Source organism: Lichenostomus cassidix, chromosome 13 (genome assembly GCF_008360975.1).
Source record: "Lichenostomus cassidix isolate B80296 chromosome 13, HeHo_3.0, whole genome shotgun sequence".
Taxonomy (NCBI): domain Eukaryota; kingdom Metazoa; phylum Chordata; class Aves; order Passeriformes; family Meliphagidae; genus Lichenostomus; species Lichenostomus cassidix.
Window position 1 is genome coordinate 12,164,372 of NC_139494.1, and position 19,241 is coordinate 12,183,612.

Sequence of the window (19,241 nt, forward strand, 5' to 3'; positions counted from 1 at the left end):
AAGGAAGGAGCCACTCGATACAGTCCCTTCCACTGCTCCCTCTCTCCCACTCCCTGTCGATGATCTGCAGGAGGGAAGGAGATTCAGATGAATCTGGTGGCAGAGTAGCCACCAGCCCCTGCTCTGGTGTCCCCACAGCCTGCTCACATCTGGGTTTCCCTGTCTGATACAGATGGACTGGGATCTGCACCTTGGGACATGGGCAAGGGCGAGGTCCCTACTCTGCTGGCTGGAGGATCATGTGTCCTGTGGTGGGGAAGAAGGGTCAGTCTGTCTCCTGGGGTGGTCAGAGGAGGTTATGGGATCTACTGGCAGATACCTCTTGGTCCGTGGGGCTGTGTGGCTGCCCTTTCACACATGGCACTGCAATCCCACCACAGGCACAGAGCCCACCGGGAGCTCTGTGGGAGTAGATGACTGCTGCTCGCTCCAGCTTCTGGGGATCCATGGGGACATCCATGGGAGGAGAGGCAGGTTTGGGGTCAGACAAGGGTTTGGTGCCTGGCAGAGGGGGCATTTCATGCGGGTTTGGGGGCAAAGACAGATCTCCCAGCTGTGCCTGGCTGTGGTGAGGAGGAGAGCGCATGCTCCTCCAGCAAAGAGAGGAGGCCCAGGAGTGGCCTCTTGGTCTTCCAGAGGGGATGCATCAGCAAGATGGGAGAAATTATGATGTTGCCAGTGAACCCTGGCAGCCAGGAAGGGAAAACAGGCAGCTCCCAAGTCCACCTGTGGAGCTGGGAGCTTGACACCACCACAGCAAGTGCTTCCAGTTAGACATCCCCTGTGGTCTGGGAGAGTTGGAAGAGAGGATGAGTTTGGAGGACTTCTGAGTTTGGTTTGACCCAGACACCAGGAGACCAGAGGAGAGGAGCTCTGTCTAATGCTCCATAGCCTGACCTCCAGCCTTGAGGCTGATGGGATAGGAGGTCCATGGTGGTAAACTCCATCCCAACAAGGTGGCCTTGTCTATGTTGCTTGTTGGGAACATCCCTGAACTTTGTCATTCCCAGAAGCACTGTGGGATTGTTGGGGCAATGCCCATCTGCATGTGTCAGGGACAGTGTCAACTGCTTAAAAGCAGAGATATAACAGCAGCATCCTTGGCTCTTCCAGCCAAAGAAGGATGGTGGAAACTTATTTATATAGTTTTCCTGCCAGTTTGGGAGAAATCAGGAAATGCGAAGGAAGACAGAGACAGATGCTTTCCATGGATACTGAAAGAAACAGTTGTGGTTCATAAGTGCTTGCTGAGATGTTCTGGGGATACAGGAACCTGCTCAGGAGCAGCAGGGCAAGGTGGGGCAGAGAAACCAGGCAGGACAGACCCCTAAAGTGCAGGTGCTTAATGCTGCCAGCATGGGCATGTTGGGAAGTTGGGTCTTCCTTGGTCAGGCTGCAGCTTGACTGGAAGACTAGAATAAGTTGAAACTCCAGACTCTGCTTCCCTTGGAAAGGAGTGTTGCAAGGACATCCAGCTGCCTTATGGAGAGATGACCTCAGGGAAACCTCAAGGGGGAGAAACTCCCTCCAAGAAGACACCTCAAAGCCTTCCTGGAAGCCAAGATGCTTCTCCCTAGAAGTGACTATGGATTCTCAGTGAGATTGCATGCACCCCAACATTTCATCTGTCATTCTCAGCAAATCCTACAGCACCACCAGCCCTTCCTCCAGCAGAAACTGCCGGAGCAGCTTCACCCTCACAGTCCACTCAAGGTCCACAGCTATCAGCAGCTTCAAAACCAGGCTGAGCTGGCATCTGCCCTCCAGCCCCCATCCAAAGCCCTGCCGTCATGTCCCCCATAATCATCCACCTTATAACAATCCCCAAAACCCCTCTTGACCCGTGGAGAGCCTGGACATCAGAAGATGAATGACATTAACCATGGCTGGCTTCAGAGCCAGCTCTGGAGAGGGAGAGAGAGAACTGTGAAAGAGCTGAGTCCTTCCTTTAAAAATTAAAAAAAACTTCAGCATTACATGACTACAGGAAGAAAAACAGATCTGTAAAAACACCCAAACTCTACCTTAGAAGCTAATCCTTTCCCTGCATGGATTTCCCTGCTTTGGAGTCAACTCTTGCAAGCCTATGGTGCACAGGTCCACCAAGGGCATGGGGACCCCCACAGACACCCATGGATCAGCTTCATGATTTGCCCCCAAAAAGGCATCTCCTACACACATCACCAGCAGCCATCGCACTGCTGGCACAGCAGAACACACCAACACACTTTTCAGGGCCTGTCCATGCGCCAACAGTTTAGATATCTGCCCCTCCATCCAGTGGGAAAATATTTTTGCAGTCTGCAAGGATGCAGTTGCATTTGGCATGGTGGCCATCCCTGCCTCAACAGAGAGCAAAGCATTCAAAACCACAGAAAAGGCAAAATACACGCTCAGAATTTACATGGAGGAAACATTTCCTCCTTTTTTTTTTCCTTTTTTTCTTTTTCCTTTTTTTTTTTAGGTCCAAAACAAGCAGGTTTTGTTCATTTCTTTGTTTTTCAACACACGCACCGTCTAGAAAGTTAAACACCATGCAGACGAAGAGAGTGGAGCTAGAAAGTACCCCGGGGCAGCAGTGCTGCAGAAGCCTCACATCAGTGAGTGAAGAGGCTCCAGTCAAAGAAAAGAGAATGTGAAACGGAAGAATTGCCAGAAAAACACCCACCCTCAGACCTCTACCTGACGGCAGAGAGGTGAGACCAACATTTCCCTTCCCAGCCATGTCTTCTGTCCTGAAAGCCACATGCCAGTGGCACTCCCAGAGCCACTGCTGTGGTTTGCCCTGCAGGAAGACCCATGGGGTGCAGGAAGGCGCCGTGGGGATGTGGGTGCCCCTGGAGATGGGTGCCCCTGGAGATGGGTGCCTTTGCCACCCAACGCTGTGGGACAGAATGGGACAAGCCACCACGGTGTGAGGAGGGGGCTGGCAGCCGTGGGACCCCTGGTAGGAGCATCGTGGCAGAACAACCCCACTTCAAATGTAAACGCAATGAAAAACAGCAACCCCCGAAAATCCACCCTCCCTCCCCACTTAAACAGTTGAATTTCTAGTTATTACATAAAGATCCATTTCAGCAAATACTCAAAATCAAGTTACGAAATACACGGCAGGTTGGTTTCTTTTCCCTATAAAAAGGCATGCGCTCAAAGGAGAAGACAGCAAAAGGCTTGTTTGTTTTCATTGAAGCACAATCAGATTCTGCAGTTTGTCACTAAAGCTTGCATTCCTTGTTGTCGCTGGAAGGAATCACATGGGCGATGGAGGTTTTTGCCCCGAACTAGCAGCCAGCTTGGCTGCCCCCATCCCATCCTGGGAGTCGGGAGCAGGGGAATGCCAGTGCTGTATGTGGGGGGCAGGGGTGGGTGCTGGGATAAAGGATCCAGGCTGGGTGGTGGGTGAGGAGGAGGGTGCAGAGGCGATGCTACAGCCCGGACATGGATGGGAGAGCCCCAGCTCCTGTCTGTGCTGATGTGGTATAGGGAAGCAGTTGTCTTTCTCCTCCTCTCTTCTCCCAGCATCGCCAGTCTCTGCTCCAAAGGGAGAAGGGAGGCAGGAGGGAGAGCATCCTTCTTGGCACAGCAGCTGTCTGGAGCCAGGGTGCAAACCTACTTGCTCTCTCGGGAAGGAGCCAGCCTGCGCTGGGAAGGGAAGATAAACAGATAGTCTTTACTCACCCATCCAAAAACGGCCCTCCTTGCCCAGGTATGCATGAAATATGGTCTTTGCAAATGGATTGAATTGCAGTTCCCCAGCCGAGGCTGCTGGGAAGCAGGAGCTCAGGTCGGGAGCAGGCGGGAGTCATGGCAGCAGATGGGGACCTTGATAGCAGCAAAGCAAAATCCACCAGCACGCAGGGAGGATGAAGCAGAGAGCAGCTCAAAACTGCCCCCCTCTTCCTCGGAGGGCTTCCAGCAGAGGTGGGGATGGAGGTGGATGATGAGTCTGAGCCCAGTTCAGATGTGCTGGGTAGCGAGGGGGCCCACCAATGCTATGCAGCCGATGAGGGGGGCCTGTACACTGGCCAGATGCTTGTGTTTAAGTTCATGGTTTCTCTTTTTCTGGTTCATGCAGAGGAAGGGGGCCCAGCGCCACGACCCCAGCAGGGTGGGGGGTTTGATGGGATGCTTGAGCTGCACTGGCAGGGCTGTCGTGTGTGTGCGGTGAGAAGCGAGGGGTTATTCCAGCGGGAACCAAGCAGCAGAGCCAACAGCCAAAGTCCCGTAGGTGAACATGTCGGAGGAGGTCTCCCCTTGGTAGTCAGTCAGTGACAAACCCAACACGGGCAGGGCCACGCTTCAGCTGCAAAACACAAACCGGGAAGAGCCGGAATTTGCTTTGACCATCTCATTGGCAAAGCACCTCTCTCCCCATTGCCATCTCACAGCAATCAGCCACCTCCTCCCCACCACAGACCCTCGGGACAGGATCCTACAAGCTGTGAGCCTCAAGGCTGCAGTGAACCCACACCCAGCCCTCCCTATCCCCGTGTCCTGTCCCCAGATACTCACAGGGCTTACTGCGGTAGGACCGAGGGCGCGCCGGATCTGTGGAAGTGGACAATCTGCCATTTGCCATCCCGGCGGTGCCAGATGCGGGTCTCCTCGGACTGGGCAGTGCGGGGGATCCCTCCGGAGTCCACGTACTGCGTGATGCGGATGTAGGCGATGCAGGCAGACTCGTCTCCCATCAGGTGGATGTGGGGGTTCAGGATCGTCGTGTGCACGGGCTTGCTGTTCCGGGACCACACTGGAAAAGGGACAAGCACAAGTGGATTTAGGCAGGGTGAGGAGTTTGGGTGGCTCTTGACCAGGCTGGCAGCAATGTGGGAAGGGGAGACACTTGTGTTAAGCTCTCTGCTTGATGGGGCTGAGTATGTGTTGTACAGGTGGGTTCAGGATGGGTCCACGTAGAAAACAGCTAACCCAACAACTCCTCTACAGACACCTGGCCCCAGCTGACCCAACACCTCCTCCTGGGGTCTTCCAGATCAGCCAGAGATGATCCCACAGCCATCCTAACCCTATTCCCTCCAGCAAACTGATGGAGGTCAAGACAGGCACGTGGGAGGTGGGAGGGGTACCTCAGAAAGCAAGTGAGCTGCTTACGGTTTTCAAAGTAGAATCGGTGGAAATCCAGGCCTTCCACAAGGTTGCCCAGAGCTTCAGGCTCAAAAGCAGTCATTCCAGGGTCACACATCTTCCTGGAGAGATGGGAAGGGGAGAGAAAAGGGAGAGGTTATTCACCTCTTCTGGCATGAGAGCCTGAAGAACCCAAACTCCTCTTGCTCAGGATGGTTCCCTCAGCCTGAAGCTGAAGAGTGTCTGCACCAGCAAGTAATTCTTGCAAAAATCTGACCTCATCCCTGCGTTCTGCTCAACCTGCCTTGCCTCCTGCCCACTGACTGCAGCCAGGACCCCACCAAAGCAGGGTGCATTCTCCATCAGTCACCATCTGCAATTAAACCTCCTCAAACTCTGTCATCTTCTTCACAAAGGAAGACATCAGGAAAAAACTCTTATTATCTGCTCTGCATCAAAATATCCCTGCTGCGATCCTCTGAGGCAGGAATGAAGACCTGCACTCACTCAGACATCACTAATTAAATCAGCCTTGGACACAGAAGAGGTATATTCTGAACAGCATCAGCTCAGCAAGCAGAAATCACCCACATTTCAAAACAGGCTGTGGCAATCTGGATATAATGGATTCCATGGATGCAAATGCTTCTTCCAGCATAAATCACATTTACAATTACTCCTCTTTCTGCAAACCAAAAAACAGGCTCATCCATGACAGTGAGACCAGAGAGCTGTGGTCAGCTGAGCACAAGAGCAGTGTCAGGCTTGGAAACTGATGTCCCCTGCTTCTCTTGGACGGTCTCCATTCTCCCCCACCACATCAACCTCACCATCCTGCCCTGGGCAGCAGTAAAACCTCCTGGGCAGCACTGTAAGAGTGAGAGACCCCCGTCTGGCAGGCTGAGCCCTCACCCAGCCCAAACCTGCACTGGGCACACTCACGTGTAGGACTCGAAGTCGCCATTGCTTATTGCTTCAATCAGCTGCTCTGTGACTTTAATGATTTCTTGCTTCCGTACTGTTGGTTTAAAGAGAAAAAGTAAAATAAAAGGATAAAACAAACTAGAAGTAGGTTCTGGTGATACCATATCAGTGAGAGATCTTTATTTTATCTGAAACAGACCACAGGATGTGGGGGGACTTTGGAAACTGTACAGGGAAAAAGCAGGAGAGAGATGTGGGTGGGGAAGGGCTCTTCATCTCCAGAAAGCAAAGATTTTCAAAGTCAGGGCAAAACTGAAAATCGCTGTAATTTACAAAAGAGCCAAAAGGTTAATCACCAAGTGGTGAGCTACCCTCATCCCAGAAGCTGGGACAGGCTGGTCTTGGCTGAAAAGCCTTGCTAAGCTGAGACCCTCCACCCTGCGAACTCACAGCAGAGGCCAGCCAGGGCAAGCTGGACCAAGATGCTCTCACCTCCCTCTACAGTGGGAGGAGAGGGTCTCAGCAGGGAGGAGAACAGGTGAGTGACATGTGCAGCCACCCTAGGAGATACAAGAAGGGACCCTGCAAAGGACACAGAACTGTGCAGCTAATGCCAGGGATTCCAGGCACTGCTAGTTCATCTGGGAAGGGATGGGCTGCACGAGTGGCTTTGGCTCCCAGGCATGCAGGAGGAGCTGTCAGAGGTAACCCCAAGCATTTTAACAAGGCTCTGCTTCAAATGCAAATTGGCATCATGCTTGACTTTTTTCCTTCGCATTGTGACTATGTGACTAATGAAAAGGGAGGGAGCGCTTTCCCAGGATTTGTTCAGAACGATGAGGAACTCCCATCACTTCCCGAGCAACGCCTGCCTGCACATCCAGGCTCAGGGAGCCCCTTTCCAGGAGGACCAGTTGTCCCATTAGCTCTCATGTCAGGACAAAGTCCATCTTGCTTTGCACCGAGATCACTTCATAGAGAGACTTTACAAATTAACACTGGTAAATTATTCCCTGGGCTATTCTTAGAAAGATGCCTCTGGCAGGCGGGCGGGCGGGCGGCAGACAGGGATTTCCCCTGGAGGCTTTTTCCAAAGGGATGTTTATTTTAAAAGAGCAGCCGGGCTGCTATCCCTGCAGATTTCTGCCACTTCCACAGCTGCTTTCAGGGAACATCCCTCTTTATGGGAGCAACCCCTCCTCACCAGCAGTGCCCCAACTGCTCATGGCAGCAACCCAACAGTGAAACCACCTGAGGAGTTAAAGCAACTTCTGAAGAGCCCTGTGGCAGCTCAATGGTGGTGGGTTTGCTGTTGCAAATATCTTGTGAGGGGTGGCCAGACCCATGGACACCCCTTCAGAACAACCTGTCCACCTTCCCATATGCCCCTGCTGGTACCTTTGGTGTCTTCATCCTCGATGGTGGTGTTGGTGCTCTCCGACGATTCCTGAGCAAAGAACAGAAAGGGGAGATGTGGTGGTGAGAAGTGTCTTCTCCCCATGACAGACGGAGCTCGAGTGTTCGACAGCCCCCCGAGTCCGACCCCGCAGCGCTCAACTGTGCCAACAGACAGAAACCAAGGAAAACGCCAGCAGGTCCAACCTGTCCTCAACCACAGCTCTGGGGCAGCACTGGCAGAGCCCTCCCTGACCTCCACTCCTTGTCGCCAAGGGCACAAGAGGTGGGCTGTGGAGGGTCTCGTAGGAACGGCGCTGCCCTTCCTACCGACACCTGTGGGGACAGAGATGGGGGCAGGTCCAGGGGCCATGTGGTGGGTTCCTAGGAGCGTTGCCGGAGGGGCAGGGAGAGGGGCTGTGCAGGGGTGGAAGACACCATGTTGACTGTACAATAAAGAGAGAGATGTACAAATTAACAGCGAGGAGGAGCTGGGATGAGAAAGAGGGGACTGTGCAGGAGTGAGAGAGACCACACTGACCGCAGAGTAGGGAGAGAAATGTACGATAAAACAGTGCTTCCAAGACCCACATGGACCACTGAAGGCTGAGACACAGCTCTTTCAAGAAACAGCTGAGCACTACACAGATTTGGGGGGAGAGGGGTACTGACCCCCTGTCTCTCTCCAGGAGCCTCATCAAGGCAACTCTGCTAGCGGAGCTAGAGCAATGGCTCTGCTAGCTCTTCCCAGCAGAGCCTTGCTTGTGTATTACCCAGAAGACCCCGATGTAGGTTGGCAAGGTGTCCCATGACCATACAGTCCCCGCAGAGGCATGGAAGGTGTTTCTCCAAGGCTCCTTGGACCGATGCAGCCTGCAGACCTGAGTCAGGAGAACTGGGAGAAACGGCATGAGAACCCATCAGCAAGAACCAGGGCTGGCTTCCCACCAGCTGGTGGCCAGCAAGTGCCTGCACCAACCCTGTTAATGGGGTTTGTGGGTGATACGGCTTTGAGGACGTTCCCTCCAACCCCGCTGTCCCTTCTTCCCTACCCCGAGGTAACTTCCAAAAACGGGGGAAGCTGGAACATGTGGAGAGGCCCAGCAATATCGGCATTGAGGAAGACGAAGGACACTCACCATTAACTGAACGCTGGAACTGGACTTTCTTTTCTGGAAAAACAAGGAGAAGAGATGGAACAGGAAGAGACACAGAGTGAGAAAGGCTGAGGGCAGCACATGAAAGGCAGCAGCTCCTGAGCCACCCTTCTTGGTCCTCATGGAGGGGTAAACGAAAGGCGCAGAGGGGCTCGTTGCTCCTGTGGGGATGTGCCTCTGGCTGCAGTGCTGGTGGTGACCTGCCAGCTCCCTCCCCGCATTCCTGCCACCACCTTTCTCTCCTGACCTGCCACAATCTCTGGGGTTGCTCATCCCAAGGACCTGGCTAGTCCAAAAGGGACTCCCCTAAGGGTCAATGACCACTCTGGTGGCCTGTGACCAGACCAGCAAGCTCACAGGAACAGAAGCAGGATTCTGAAAAGCTAAGGCAGTTTCACCACAGCCCTGTGCCCAGTGTGAATGCTGTACTGACTTCTTTGGATCTGCTGATGGCACTGCCTCATGTGGAGACCCTCTTTTAGCTTTGGTCCTAAGCTGGCTGGTTTAAGGCCAGCAAGACCTTAAGCCCTCAAGGCAGACCCACAGTGTGGGAAGCAGTCCTGAGCATAGCTCCAGTGCTTTAAAACAGGACTCCAAAGAGAACACCTGCACATTTATCTCCATCCTTGACCACTACCACTAGGCTTTAAGGCTTTTGGGTTGGATAGCCCCACAGCCACTCTTCTGCTTGCAATCCCAAACTTCTTCTGGACTCTCCTTACTGTGCTCTGCTTCCCATCTCCATATTCAATTTAGCCAGGAGACAGGGGGACATGCATGCTGACCTCATAGCCTTTCTGCACCTCTGACTCCCTCCAGAGGGAATTAATCCCAGCGTGCGTCAGAGAATACCAATGTGCAGAAATCAGAATCTGCAGTGCCAAATAACCAAGTGTTGTACCAGCATATTTAACGAGGCACAAGCTGTGCCTGCCCTGCAGAGGGAAAAGCAGCACACACTGTGCAAATCTCTTGGAAAAGTCCATGAAGCAACCCATTAGGGTGCATGGGTGGGCTACAGCATAAAAACTGCTGATATCCATTCCCCTCATTGCTCCTTTCACATCCTAACTGGCTTCCACCAGCATCCTCAGTGAGTTTCCCCCTCTTCTAGTGCTGCTCTCCCCTTCCTTGTTAGGTCGTAGAATCATGGAATCACGGAATGGCTTGGATTGGAAGGGACCTTAAAGATCATCCAGTTCCTAGACCAGGTTGCTCAGAGCCCCATCTAACATGGCCTTGAACAATTCCAGGGATGGGGATCCACAGCTTCTCTGAGCAATCTGTTCCTGTACCTCAACACTCTCACAATGAAGAATTTCTTCCTTATATCCAGTCTAAGCCTGCCCTCTATCAGTCTGAAGTCATTCCTCCTTGTTCTATCACTTCATGCCCTTGTCCAAAATCCCTCTCCAGCTCTCTTGTAGCCCCTTAAGGCATTGGGCCATCTGTCAACTCTCACCCTTCCTTCACCAAAAAAAAAAAAAGAGGTCCTAAACGGCAGAGTGAGCTGCGGTATTTTGTCAGGAACCTCATGGAGAAAGGGAGCCACTGGAGCTGGGCTGTTGCTGACAGCTTCTGCTACCCAAGGACATGAGACAGGGCAGCAAACTGCAGAAATTTCAGACGCAACAGAATGCAACACAAAGCAGTGACCGCGTCGAGTCTGGACATACAGTAACAGGATGCAACACGGGGCAGTGAGCTCATCGGTTTAGGACGGGACAGGATGCGACATGGGGCAGTGATTCCATTAGTTTACAATGGGACAAGATGTGACACCACACAGGGCAGTGAAAGTATCGTAGCTGCTGGGACCAGAGGACCTCGCCCAGACCCCAGAGCAGAGCTCTGAGCAAGGGGGATTTCTGGTCCCATGAATGTTTTTGGTAGGTGAGGAGCCTGCTCAGGAGGGTGAGTTTCGAGCCCTCTGAGCCTGGGCTGGCACTGTGTTGGAGGGCTGTGCAGACAGGCTGGAGGGCAGCACCAGCTGCCTGCTGCCCACCAGCACAGCTTTGGGCAGCAAAGGCAGGGGTGGCTGCCTGGGATCTGCCTGGTCTCATGGGAATGGTCAGTCCAGCACGTTACTCCAAATGGGGACACAACTCTTTTGACAGTGACCCACACCACAGGGCCTGACTTACAGCCCTGCTCTGAGCAGGCAGGACCATTCTCTTCCCACTGTCCCAACCACTCAAGGCAGGCTTCCAGGCTCCTACCTTGCTTTTCCAGCAAGGTGAAAAGAAGTTAACACCATTCACCAGTGTCCTGACATCTGCTGGTTGCTCACAGTGGGCCAACAGAGCTTCACCCACAGCACCCAGCCTCCCTGTGCCCCCCTGAGTGAGTTATGCTGCAGGTGCCCCCAGGTTGAGCATGGGAATGAGAGGTGGGGATGGTTATGCTGAAGGTGGACAATGCAAGAAAGCTGTTGGGAGTGAGCTTGTCTCTACCTTGTCTTCTCCTTCAGCACCTTCCTGGCCATCTAGCCAAGCTGTCTCCCCTTTACTTGCTGGAAAGGGGGCAATAAAAAAATCAAATTCATTCTCAGAGCTTGTCCACACTCTTCAGATGAGTGCTGGTGGGTAGACTGCACTTGGAATGAAGCCTCATGATCTGCTCCCTTCTCACCAGCAAGGGCTGAGGGCTGGGGATGAAAACCAACCTCTCTGATCACACTCTGAAACCAGACTCTCTTCACTGAGTGTCAGTGATGAGCCTGAAAGCTGTTCACCCAAACACACTACTTTGCTACAAGTGGAAGTGCCTCTTTTCCTGGCATAATGTCTGCCCTCAAAGCTCCTTTAAAGTCCAACAGGGAAGATTATTAGCAAGCTGGGCTGGCAAATGGTTGCCAACCACAACACAGAAATTCAAAGCTGTCCTTTTCTGCTGGGAAATTAGATTCAGGACTGTGCCTGATGAAGCTTCTTCATCCAGAAATCTCTCCTTCAATAGCTTAAAAATTCATCCTGTTTGCTCTCACCTGTGCTCCAGCCACTTTTACCAATTCAGCTCTACCTGTGGTGTCACAGCTTAGGTGACTCTCAGAAGCAGCCAGGACCTCAGAGCAGCAGAGGACAGGCCAGCACATGGGGTGGCACATGGGGTGCTGTGACTCCCTTGGGATCTGCCAGCACCAGACCTAATAATTCTGTCCTGGGAATCTCATGATATCCTGACAGCCCAAACTAATGTCCTCTCAGAGCCATCCACGCCATCAGCTCCATGCTGCAGAATAACACTGCATGGCCAGGATGGCCTCTTGTGGAGCTGAGCCCAGGTTTGGAGGGTTGTGCGTAGTCTCAGTCCTTGCAGGCTCATCCTCTCCCAGCTGCTGGGTCTGGGAGGAGTGGGAGAAAGATATTCCATCCCTAGACCTCTGGCTTCACCAACCAGTTGTACTGAGGAAGGAAGAAGCTGGCTGAGGGCTCTGCTCTTCCAAAACCCTGCACCCATCACAGCCCAACAGTTGGGTCCCTACAAAAGGGGAGGAGAAGGTTCTGTAGGTTCCCCCAGGAAAGGGTCCCTATGGAGGAAGGAGAGCAGCCACACTGCAGTCGGGCTCCCAAAGCTCTGCCTGACGATGGAGGATGTCACCACGATGGAGGATGTCACCACGCCAGCTCTCCCTTGCTGAGTGATCCTTTGTATTCATGAAGGTAACAGGTAAGGAGACAAAGGCCCTCGCATGGACCATTCCTTCCTGCAGGAGGAGTTTGACAGAGCTCAATAACCACTGCTATCCACCACATCTCCATGTCACCAGAAACAGCAGAAGTTTGCTGCCTCCTGGAGTTGCCTTGTCCTGGAGAAGAGCTGCAGCCCCACCTCGGAGGGGCTGATGAACCTGCAGGCTCTGCAGCCCAAGAAACAAGATCCACAAGCACCAACTTGATTTCAGAGCATCACCAAGCCATTTGCTCTGTTAAGTATCACCACGTTTCTTTGCTGTCTGCACTGGGCACAGGAGACAAGCAGCACTGCTGAGGGGGTTAAACGCACCCATGTGTCACCCAGCAGCACACCAGCCCTTGGGACAGGATGGGACAGGAGCTGGGGCCAGTCTCACCAGCAGCAGCAGGAGCCCCATGCTGAGCAAGCAGGAGATGAGGCCACCCATCCCGCTAGACGGCTGCTGTTGGAGCCGTGGTTCTGGGCTGCAAAGCTGCCTCCTCTTGTCCCCTGTCCTGCTCCAGCCTCTGCCTCTTCCCGTCCCCGGGGGCAGCCAGCGACAAGCGCATTTTGCCGGCAATGAAACAGCAGCGAGTTCCCGCCGGGCACCCTCCAGCACCAGCCCGCTCCCCTCGCCCGCTGCGCTGCAAAGCCTCCTGCGCACTGCCTGTCCTGGCAGGAGCCCAGCCGGTGGCACGGGGACACACCGGGACACCGAGCCAACAGCTGCCCTTTAAAGCGCAGGGTGCCGAGGGGACTGCCGGCGTGGCACGGAGACCACGGGCACAGCACGGAGACCCCCACGGCCAGCAGGGCACGGAAACGCTCACCGCCGGCACGGCACAGAGACCCCCAGCACCGCCCCAGCAGCAGAGGGCACCGGGGGTGTGCTTACCTTCACGCCGTCATTCTTCTTGTTGCCACCACTTTTGCCTCCTGGAGAGAGGAGGAAGGAGATTAGCAGAGCCAGGCAGGGCACCAAGACCAGGAGGGCGAGGATCAGCAGCATGGTGCCGGGCGCCAGAGCGGCAGGAGCCCCGGTGGTGGCAGGACCCCCGGGACCGGCTGGTGGGGCTCGTCTTCTCTCCAGCAAGCCCCGGTGCAACCCGTGGGAGCTCAGGGGCGACCTTGCCAGCACTGTCCTGTCCTACCCCAGTGGCTCCTGGCCAGGGGCATGACCCGTGTCCTAACGTCACGCCAAGTCCCTGGGGCGGCTGGAGGGGGCCGGCAGGGCTGCCCGGCACAGGCGGGCTCTGGCCGGGCGGTGCTGTTGCCCCGGCGTGGTGCAGTGGGGAGGAATGGGCTGCCCGCCTGCCGCCCTCTAATTTTAGCCCCATGCTGCCGGGATCATGTGCTGCCGGCCCGCCGGCCCGACAGCTGCAGCCCGCATTTTGACAAGGATGAAAAGCAGGCGCCTTCCCCGGTGCCCACCCACCGCTGCCGACACTGACCCAGCCCCCCGGCTGCACAAGGCACCCCACTGCCCTGAACCCCCAGAGCAGGCGGGGAGCGGTGGAGCCAATGCCACTCGAGACCCTGTCGCCCACCAGCACGGCCGTGCTGCTGGGCAGGGGAGACTGGTGAGCCTTTGGGCAGTGCGTGGGACAGACAGCACCAGGAGAGATGAACTTCCTGCCCTTTGATGCTTCCTGTCCGCCTCTCCCGGCGTGGGGCTGACATTGGATCCCCCAGCTGCTGGACTCCTCCAGCACCCGCCACAAGTGCTAAATGTGTCAGCACGATCCCCCCGCGACAAATGCAGACACCAGCCCTGGCCACAGCCCTCTGCCCTGGCATCCCTGCCCATCTGCTACACCTGACACTCGGGGAGAGTCAGCAAAGCACCCTGAAACACCCAACTAACCCCGAACAGCTGCCGCCAGGCAGCTCAGCAGCGTGCAGGGCTTGGCTGGTGTGTCCCAGCCCTGCAGCACCGCTGCAGGACCATCCCCAGCACTGGGGAGGGCGGGAGGTGACAGACTGTGGATGAGCTCTGCAGTCACATGGCTCCGTTTGGTTCCATGCCTGGGGAATCGCCTGTGAAATCCCATCGGCAGCGAGGTGTCCCCAGAGGGAAGAGCTCTCAGGGAGGGCCCTGGAGCAGAGGGGCTTCTGGCTGCACCGAGACCTCTGCGGTGCACAGGCTGGGCTGCCGTGCTCGGTGCTGTCGCCATGGCAGCCCTCGGGATGTAGGGAGGCAGGAAGAGAGTGGGAAATCCTGCAGGATTAGCATCCACCTGCCGGGGGAGAGACCTGAGAGACCCTGCTGCCATCTGCCTGCAGTGGCACCCGGGGGCCTTTCCATACTCCCGATGCAGGGGATGCTCTCCCTAAGCCACAAACATCTCCAGGAGAACACAAAACCAGCCGCTTGAGCTCTGACTGCCTCCAGTACCGACATCCCCATCCCAGCACAAGCCAGATGGTTAGGTGCATATAAACCCCAAAACCCTAAAGCATTGTGGATCACTGAGCCTCAACCAGACACCTTTTCTCTTGCATCCCAAGCCAGCAGCCAGCCTGGAGGTGCCAGGTGACCTCTGGAGGAGCACCCAAAGCCACACATCCCTGGAGGCACAAGGCTGCAACTTCAGCCTCCCTGTGACACATGAGGCAAAGCCAGCTCTCCAGGGACCCTACAGATTTGCCCTGGGTATCCTGTAAGACAAGGAGATGAGTCCCAGCGACAGCACCTACCGGAGAAGTTCCTGGTGGCCAGCATGGTGGTGAGGATGGCTCCCTGAAAGACAAGGAAGGCAGAAGGAAAGGGTGTGCTGCAAACCAGCCCCCTGCACCCTGGTGCTCCCCCCATCCCTGGGGGAGGAAAGGCCTGCTCAGCACCTGTCCCCCAGCCACTGGAAGGAAGGAAACTGGCCCACGGACTGATACTCTCCTACTGCCATCAAAAGCAGCTCTCAATAACTGACCCCTGACCCCATATCCCCTTTACCAGGGCATTGGGTTGCATTCTCCAAAACTGCATCCATACAAGATTAAAGGGATATTAAATATCTGCGGGGCACTTTTTAGTTTCATACTACCCTGTCCTAGATGAAGCACAACCCCACTGACTGGGGCTGGCAGCTGGCAGCAAGGGGACCCACTGGGAGTGGAACCGGATTTAATTGTGATTAAAGCTGTGCCAGCTCAGAGCAGCAGGGCAGAGATTGCTCATGGGAGCCATGCAAAGATCACCACCACAAAACAACATTCGTAAAAATCCTTCCCCTTTTCCAGCTGAGTCTACTAACTAGTTGCTCAGCGTATAATGAGATTACTTTGGACTAATTGCTTACAGTAATGGATTACTATTTTGAAGTGTATGCCTGAACTAATTTGATTACTTGTCTAGCTGAAAAGTAATAATAGTTTATAGCCAGTTTCTTTGCTTGATAATCTTGTTAGTAGCCTGCAGCTGTACTGCTCTGCACCACGCCACGTTCAGGCCTGGAGCTCTGATGGCTCTGGCTGTGGCACAGACCAGCCTCATCCCGCTCTGCAGGAGCCACTGGGATTTCCAGAGCTCATTGCCAGCACCGTGCTGCCAGCTGAGGCTGAGCAGCACCCGAGAGATAGGTGCCTCAGGGAGATGCTCAAGCTGGAGATGGAGATTTCAGAGGGGTCCAGGCTGTGGCACACAGCAGCATTTGAGAAGGAAAAGGCCGTGGGGCTGCTGGGGTGGGCGAGTTTTCTGTCTGTCTGTGGATCACTTTCTTGGCTCCAAAGTGTCTTGGCCATCAGGCAAAGGGTCTCACTGTGCCTCCAAAACCCGTCTCAAGCCCCAAAAAGAAGCTTTCTCAACACTGACTCCCAGTGGAAAAGGCCTCACCCCAGTGTCCAGTGTGACTCAGTGCTTTCCTTCACATGGCTTTCTTTGAGCAGCTGGGAACCCCAGCCAGATGAAGCTGCCACCCCACTCAGCTTCTTTCCCCTTCTTCACAGCAGGGATCCCCAAATGCCCATCACCCCCACACCACTGCCCATGGATACCACCCTGCCATTTCCCACGCAGGGAACAAGCCCACCAATGAGCTGATTGTGCATTTTTCAGCCAGCTTGGGCAGAGTTACCTTCAGCTTCCTCCGGGCATTGAACTTCTTCAGACAGTCCACCGTCTCCTGCCTGTGCATGCATGACGCCACGGTGGCACGGTGCTGGGGGGAGAGAGAGCTGGCTCAGAGCAGTGCTGGGGGGAAGGGGCTCCCCCAGCCCCACTCTCACATGCACACCCACGTGTGCGATCTCCCATGGCTGAGCCACGGGCCAGAGCTGCCTGCAGCAGCACCAGCAGATAAAAGTTTAATGGGCAGTGGGAGATCGAAGCTCTGGAGTCAGCAGGATCTGCTCTGGCAGTGGAGGTGCACAGAGAACTGGCTGCCCCTGAGTTAACCCCTTGACTGACCAGCCATGTTTATCAACGTGTTCAGGGTTTGTACATAGGTGGTTAACCCACAACTCCTCCTGCCTTTAGGATCTGATTCAGAGTGAGAACCAGCATCTGAAACAGTGGGATGCAGCGAAGGGTGGAGGGATTGCTGCTGGGATGGATGGATGGATGGATGGATGGATGGATGGATAAACACATGCCTATTCCCATTGCCTCTGAAGAAAGGCCCCCCAGCACAGCGTGACACCAGGAAATGAGACTGTCCCCAGGGCTGGGAGCATGTCTGTCCCTCCCATCACCAGGTCCCCCAGGAACATGCTGTTTGCATTCACAAGCTTTTCTCTGCTGTAAAACCTCAGGGGAAATGCTGCTGGGAGAGCACTGGGAAGAACTATGCCAGGAAACCATCTTCCCATGATAGAGAAAAGAGCTGGCAGCATGTTTGATAACATGCAATTCCCAATGAGATGTTCCCCCCTTGTGAATCCCCACATCTCTCTGCCTTTGGTCCCAACTCACCGATATCCAGGGGTGCTTCAGAGCCTCTGCTGCCGTAATGCGCTTGGATGGGTTTATGGTCAACATCTTGTTGATGAGGTCTTTCGCTTCAGGAGTGACTGTGTCCCACTCAGGGGAGGGGAACTGCCAAAGAAAGGGACCAGGGTGAGAGATGGCAGAGCCCCTTTGCACTTGGAATGGCTCTCCTGAAACTTGGGACAGGTTGGAGAGATGGCAGCAACTGGAAAGAGATGCCAGGTAGAAAACTGAAGAGCAGGAGTGGAAGAAGAAAGTTGGAAGGCTCAGGACAAAACCTATCTCTCCCACAAAGTGGCCCTGAAACATGCCAACGTGTACACCTGGACATGGCAACGAGGCAAACACTCTGCAACCCGGGCAGAGGAAAGAACCTTGTTCCCATCTGTCTGAATTTGTCTTGGTTGCTCTTCTAGAGCAGCAAGCTGCAAGGCAGGGACAGCAGGAGAGAGAGGAGACTATGAAAGGGAGCAGAATGACAAACCCACTCACATCGTAAGCCCCAGCCTTGATCTGCTGGTAGAGTCGGTGTTGGTCTTCATCCCAAAAGGGTGGGTACCCAACCAGCAGGATGTAAAGGATGACACCTGCCCAGGAGAGGAGATGGGATCAGTGGGAGAGAATTCATTGCTGGAGCCAGGAGCACACACAGCCTGGGGACTAGTCAAACTCAAGCAGAGAAACAGAAATTAGGGAAACATGAAGATTTGCTCACTGTTTAAAGAGCAAAAGGCTTGTTGGTGGGCCCAGCTGTGTTGACATGCTCAGCACCTGGGGAGGTTCAGGGCTCTGGCAGCCACCACGCAGAGCCTAAAGTGGGTGCCCTGGCAGGGGTGGGTGATCCCTCTTCCCTATTGTGGATGGAAAAAGGCTCCCCTATGGCTGCACTTGCAGGGAGGCATTGCCTGGCTCTGACAGTTGTGTAGGGAAAAGAGGCAGCACCTCGGCTGACTGGGAGCTCTGGGTACATAGCAAGGAGGCTGATCCTTCACAGAAGGGTGCCACTGGACTGGGAGAGAGTGTGCTGCTCTGGATACAGCCCAGGGTAATGTGCCACCTCTTGGGCAAATCCTGCACCCTGACCTTCCTGAGATGTGAGTGGCAAGCGCAACTTGGGACATGCAGGATGAACAGTTTGCCTCATCCCACCCAGCCCAGCCCAGCCCAGCCCAGCCCAGCCCAGCCCTCTCCCGGCATTCCAGTCCCGGTCTGACTTACCACAAGCCCACAGATCCACGGCTTTGCCATAGGGGTCCTTCCGGAGCACCTCGGGGGAGAGGTATCCCGGGGTGCCGGCGAAACCTGGGACAGACAGCCTGTCACGCCTGCCGTCAGGCATCCCTGTCGCCGCACAGCTCACCAGCAGGGATTGGTCCCCAGCCAGGCACAGCGAGAGCCGAGAGCCCTGGCACATCCCGACCCGGTGGGACAGTCACCCTCCTTCCAGAAACCTCTGTGACTCCCGAGGGCAGAACAAGCTGTGTCTTTCTGTCACTGCCAAACACCAGATGGTGCATAAGGCTGGAGTGCTCTGATGTGCACTTACAGCACCTGGAAGAGGATTTCTTCCCACTGGTCTGCCCCTACTGCCGACTTGTCCATCTCACCAGGAGACCTCGGTGACTCACAGAGTCCCTGTGGAGCCCCCCTGAACTAACGTGCCAATGAGGGCTGGAGGATATCCCACCTCAGGCCAGTCCTACTCACCAAACCATGCTTGCTGGTCCCCCTCCACCTCGATGGCAAGGCCAAAGTCAGCCAGCTTGACGGCAGCACCCTTCAGCTTGGATGCCAACAGCAGGTTCTCAGGCTGCAGAAGGAAATAGGGGTTGGAGAGGAGTGAAAACCCCCCAGGGGCTCTGCTATTGGCAGGGGGAGCTTCCTAGCACAGCTCTGGATGTGCTCCCTAAGTGCTTTGTCCTGCTCTGTGTGCTGGTGTCCCCTATCCTTAGGGGACCATGGACTGCAAGGACCTCCCAACCCCATCTCCCTTGTGTGATTTTGCTCCTGAGCTGGTCTTGGCTCTGTGGGTTTCCTGCAGCCCTACACATGTTCCTCCCTGCTGTTTCAGCAGCCCTGAAGGACTC

The 19,241-nt window shown here is 54.9% G+C and overlaps 1 protein-coding gene across 2 annotated transcripts in view; it reads right to left on the reverse strand.

Moving 5' to 3' along the window:
* Positions 1 to 2,396: 2,396 nt before the first annotated feature.
* CAMK2A (calcium/calmodulin dependent protein kinase II alpha) overlaps positions 2,397 to 19,241 on the reverse strand; it is a 31,345-nt gene continuing 14,500 nt past the window's right edge. Inside the window, exons 7-19 of one of the 2 annotated variants that reach the window (XM_085073715.1) lie at positions 18,862 to 18,964; positions 18,373 to 18,456; positions 17,647 to 17,741; positions 17,140 to 17,262; positions 16,304 to 16,387; positions 14,931 to 14,973; positions 13,129 to 13,169; positions 8,541 to 8,573; positions 7,405 to 7,453; positions 6,025 to 6,100; positions 5,110 to 5,204; positions 4,513 to 4,750; positions 2,397 to 4,303 (exon numbers count right to left, since the gene is read on the reverse strand). In XM_085073715.1, the coding sequence (XP_084929841.1) occupies positions 4,518 to 4,750; positions 5,110 to 5,204; positions 6,025 to 6,100; positions 7,405 to 7,453; positions 8,541 to 8,573; positions 13,129 to 13,169; positions 14,931 to 14,973; positions 16,304 to 16,387; positions 17,140 to 17,262; positions 17,647 to 17,741; positions 18,373 to 18,456; positions 18,862 to 18,964 (1,059 nt within the window). In that variant the 3' untranslated portion in view covers positions 2,397 to 4,303; positions 4,513 to 4,517. The remainder of the gene's footprint in view (positions 4,304 to 4,512; positions 4,751 to 5,109; positions 5,205 to 6,024; positions 6,101 to 7,404; positions 7,454 to 8,540; positions 8,574 to 13,128; positions 13,170 to 14,930; positions 14,974 to 16,303; positions 16,388 to 17,139; positions 17,263 to 17,646; positions 17,742 to 18,372; positions 18,457 to 18,861; positions 18,965 to 19,241) is intronic. The other variant, XM_085073716.1, reaches the window with a different exon arrangement.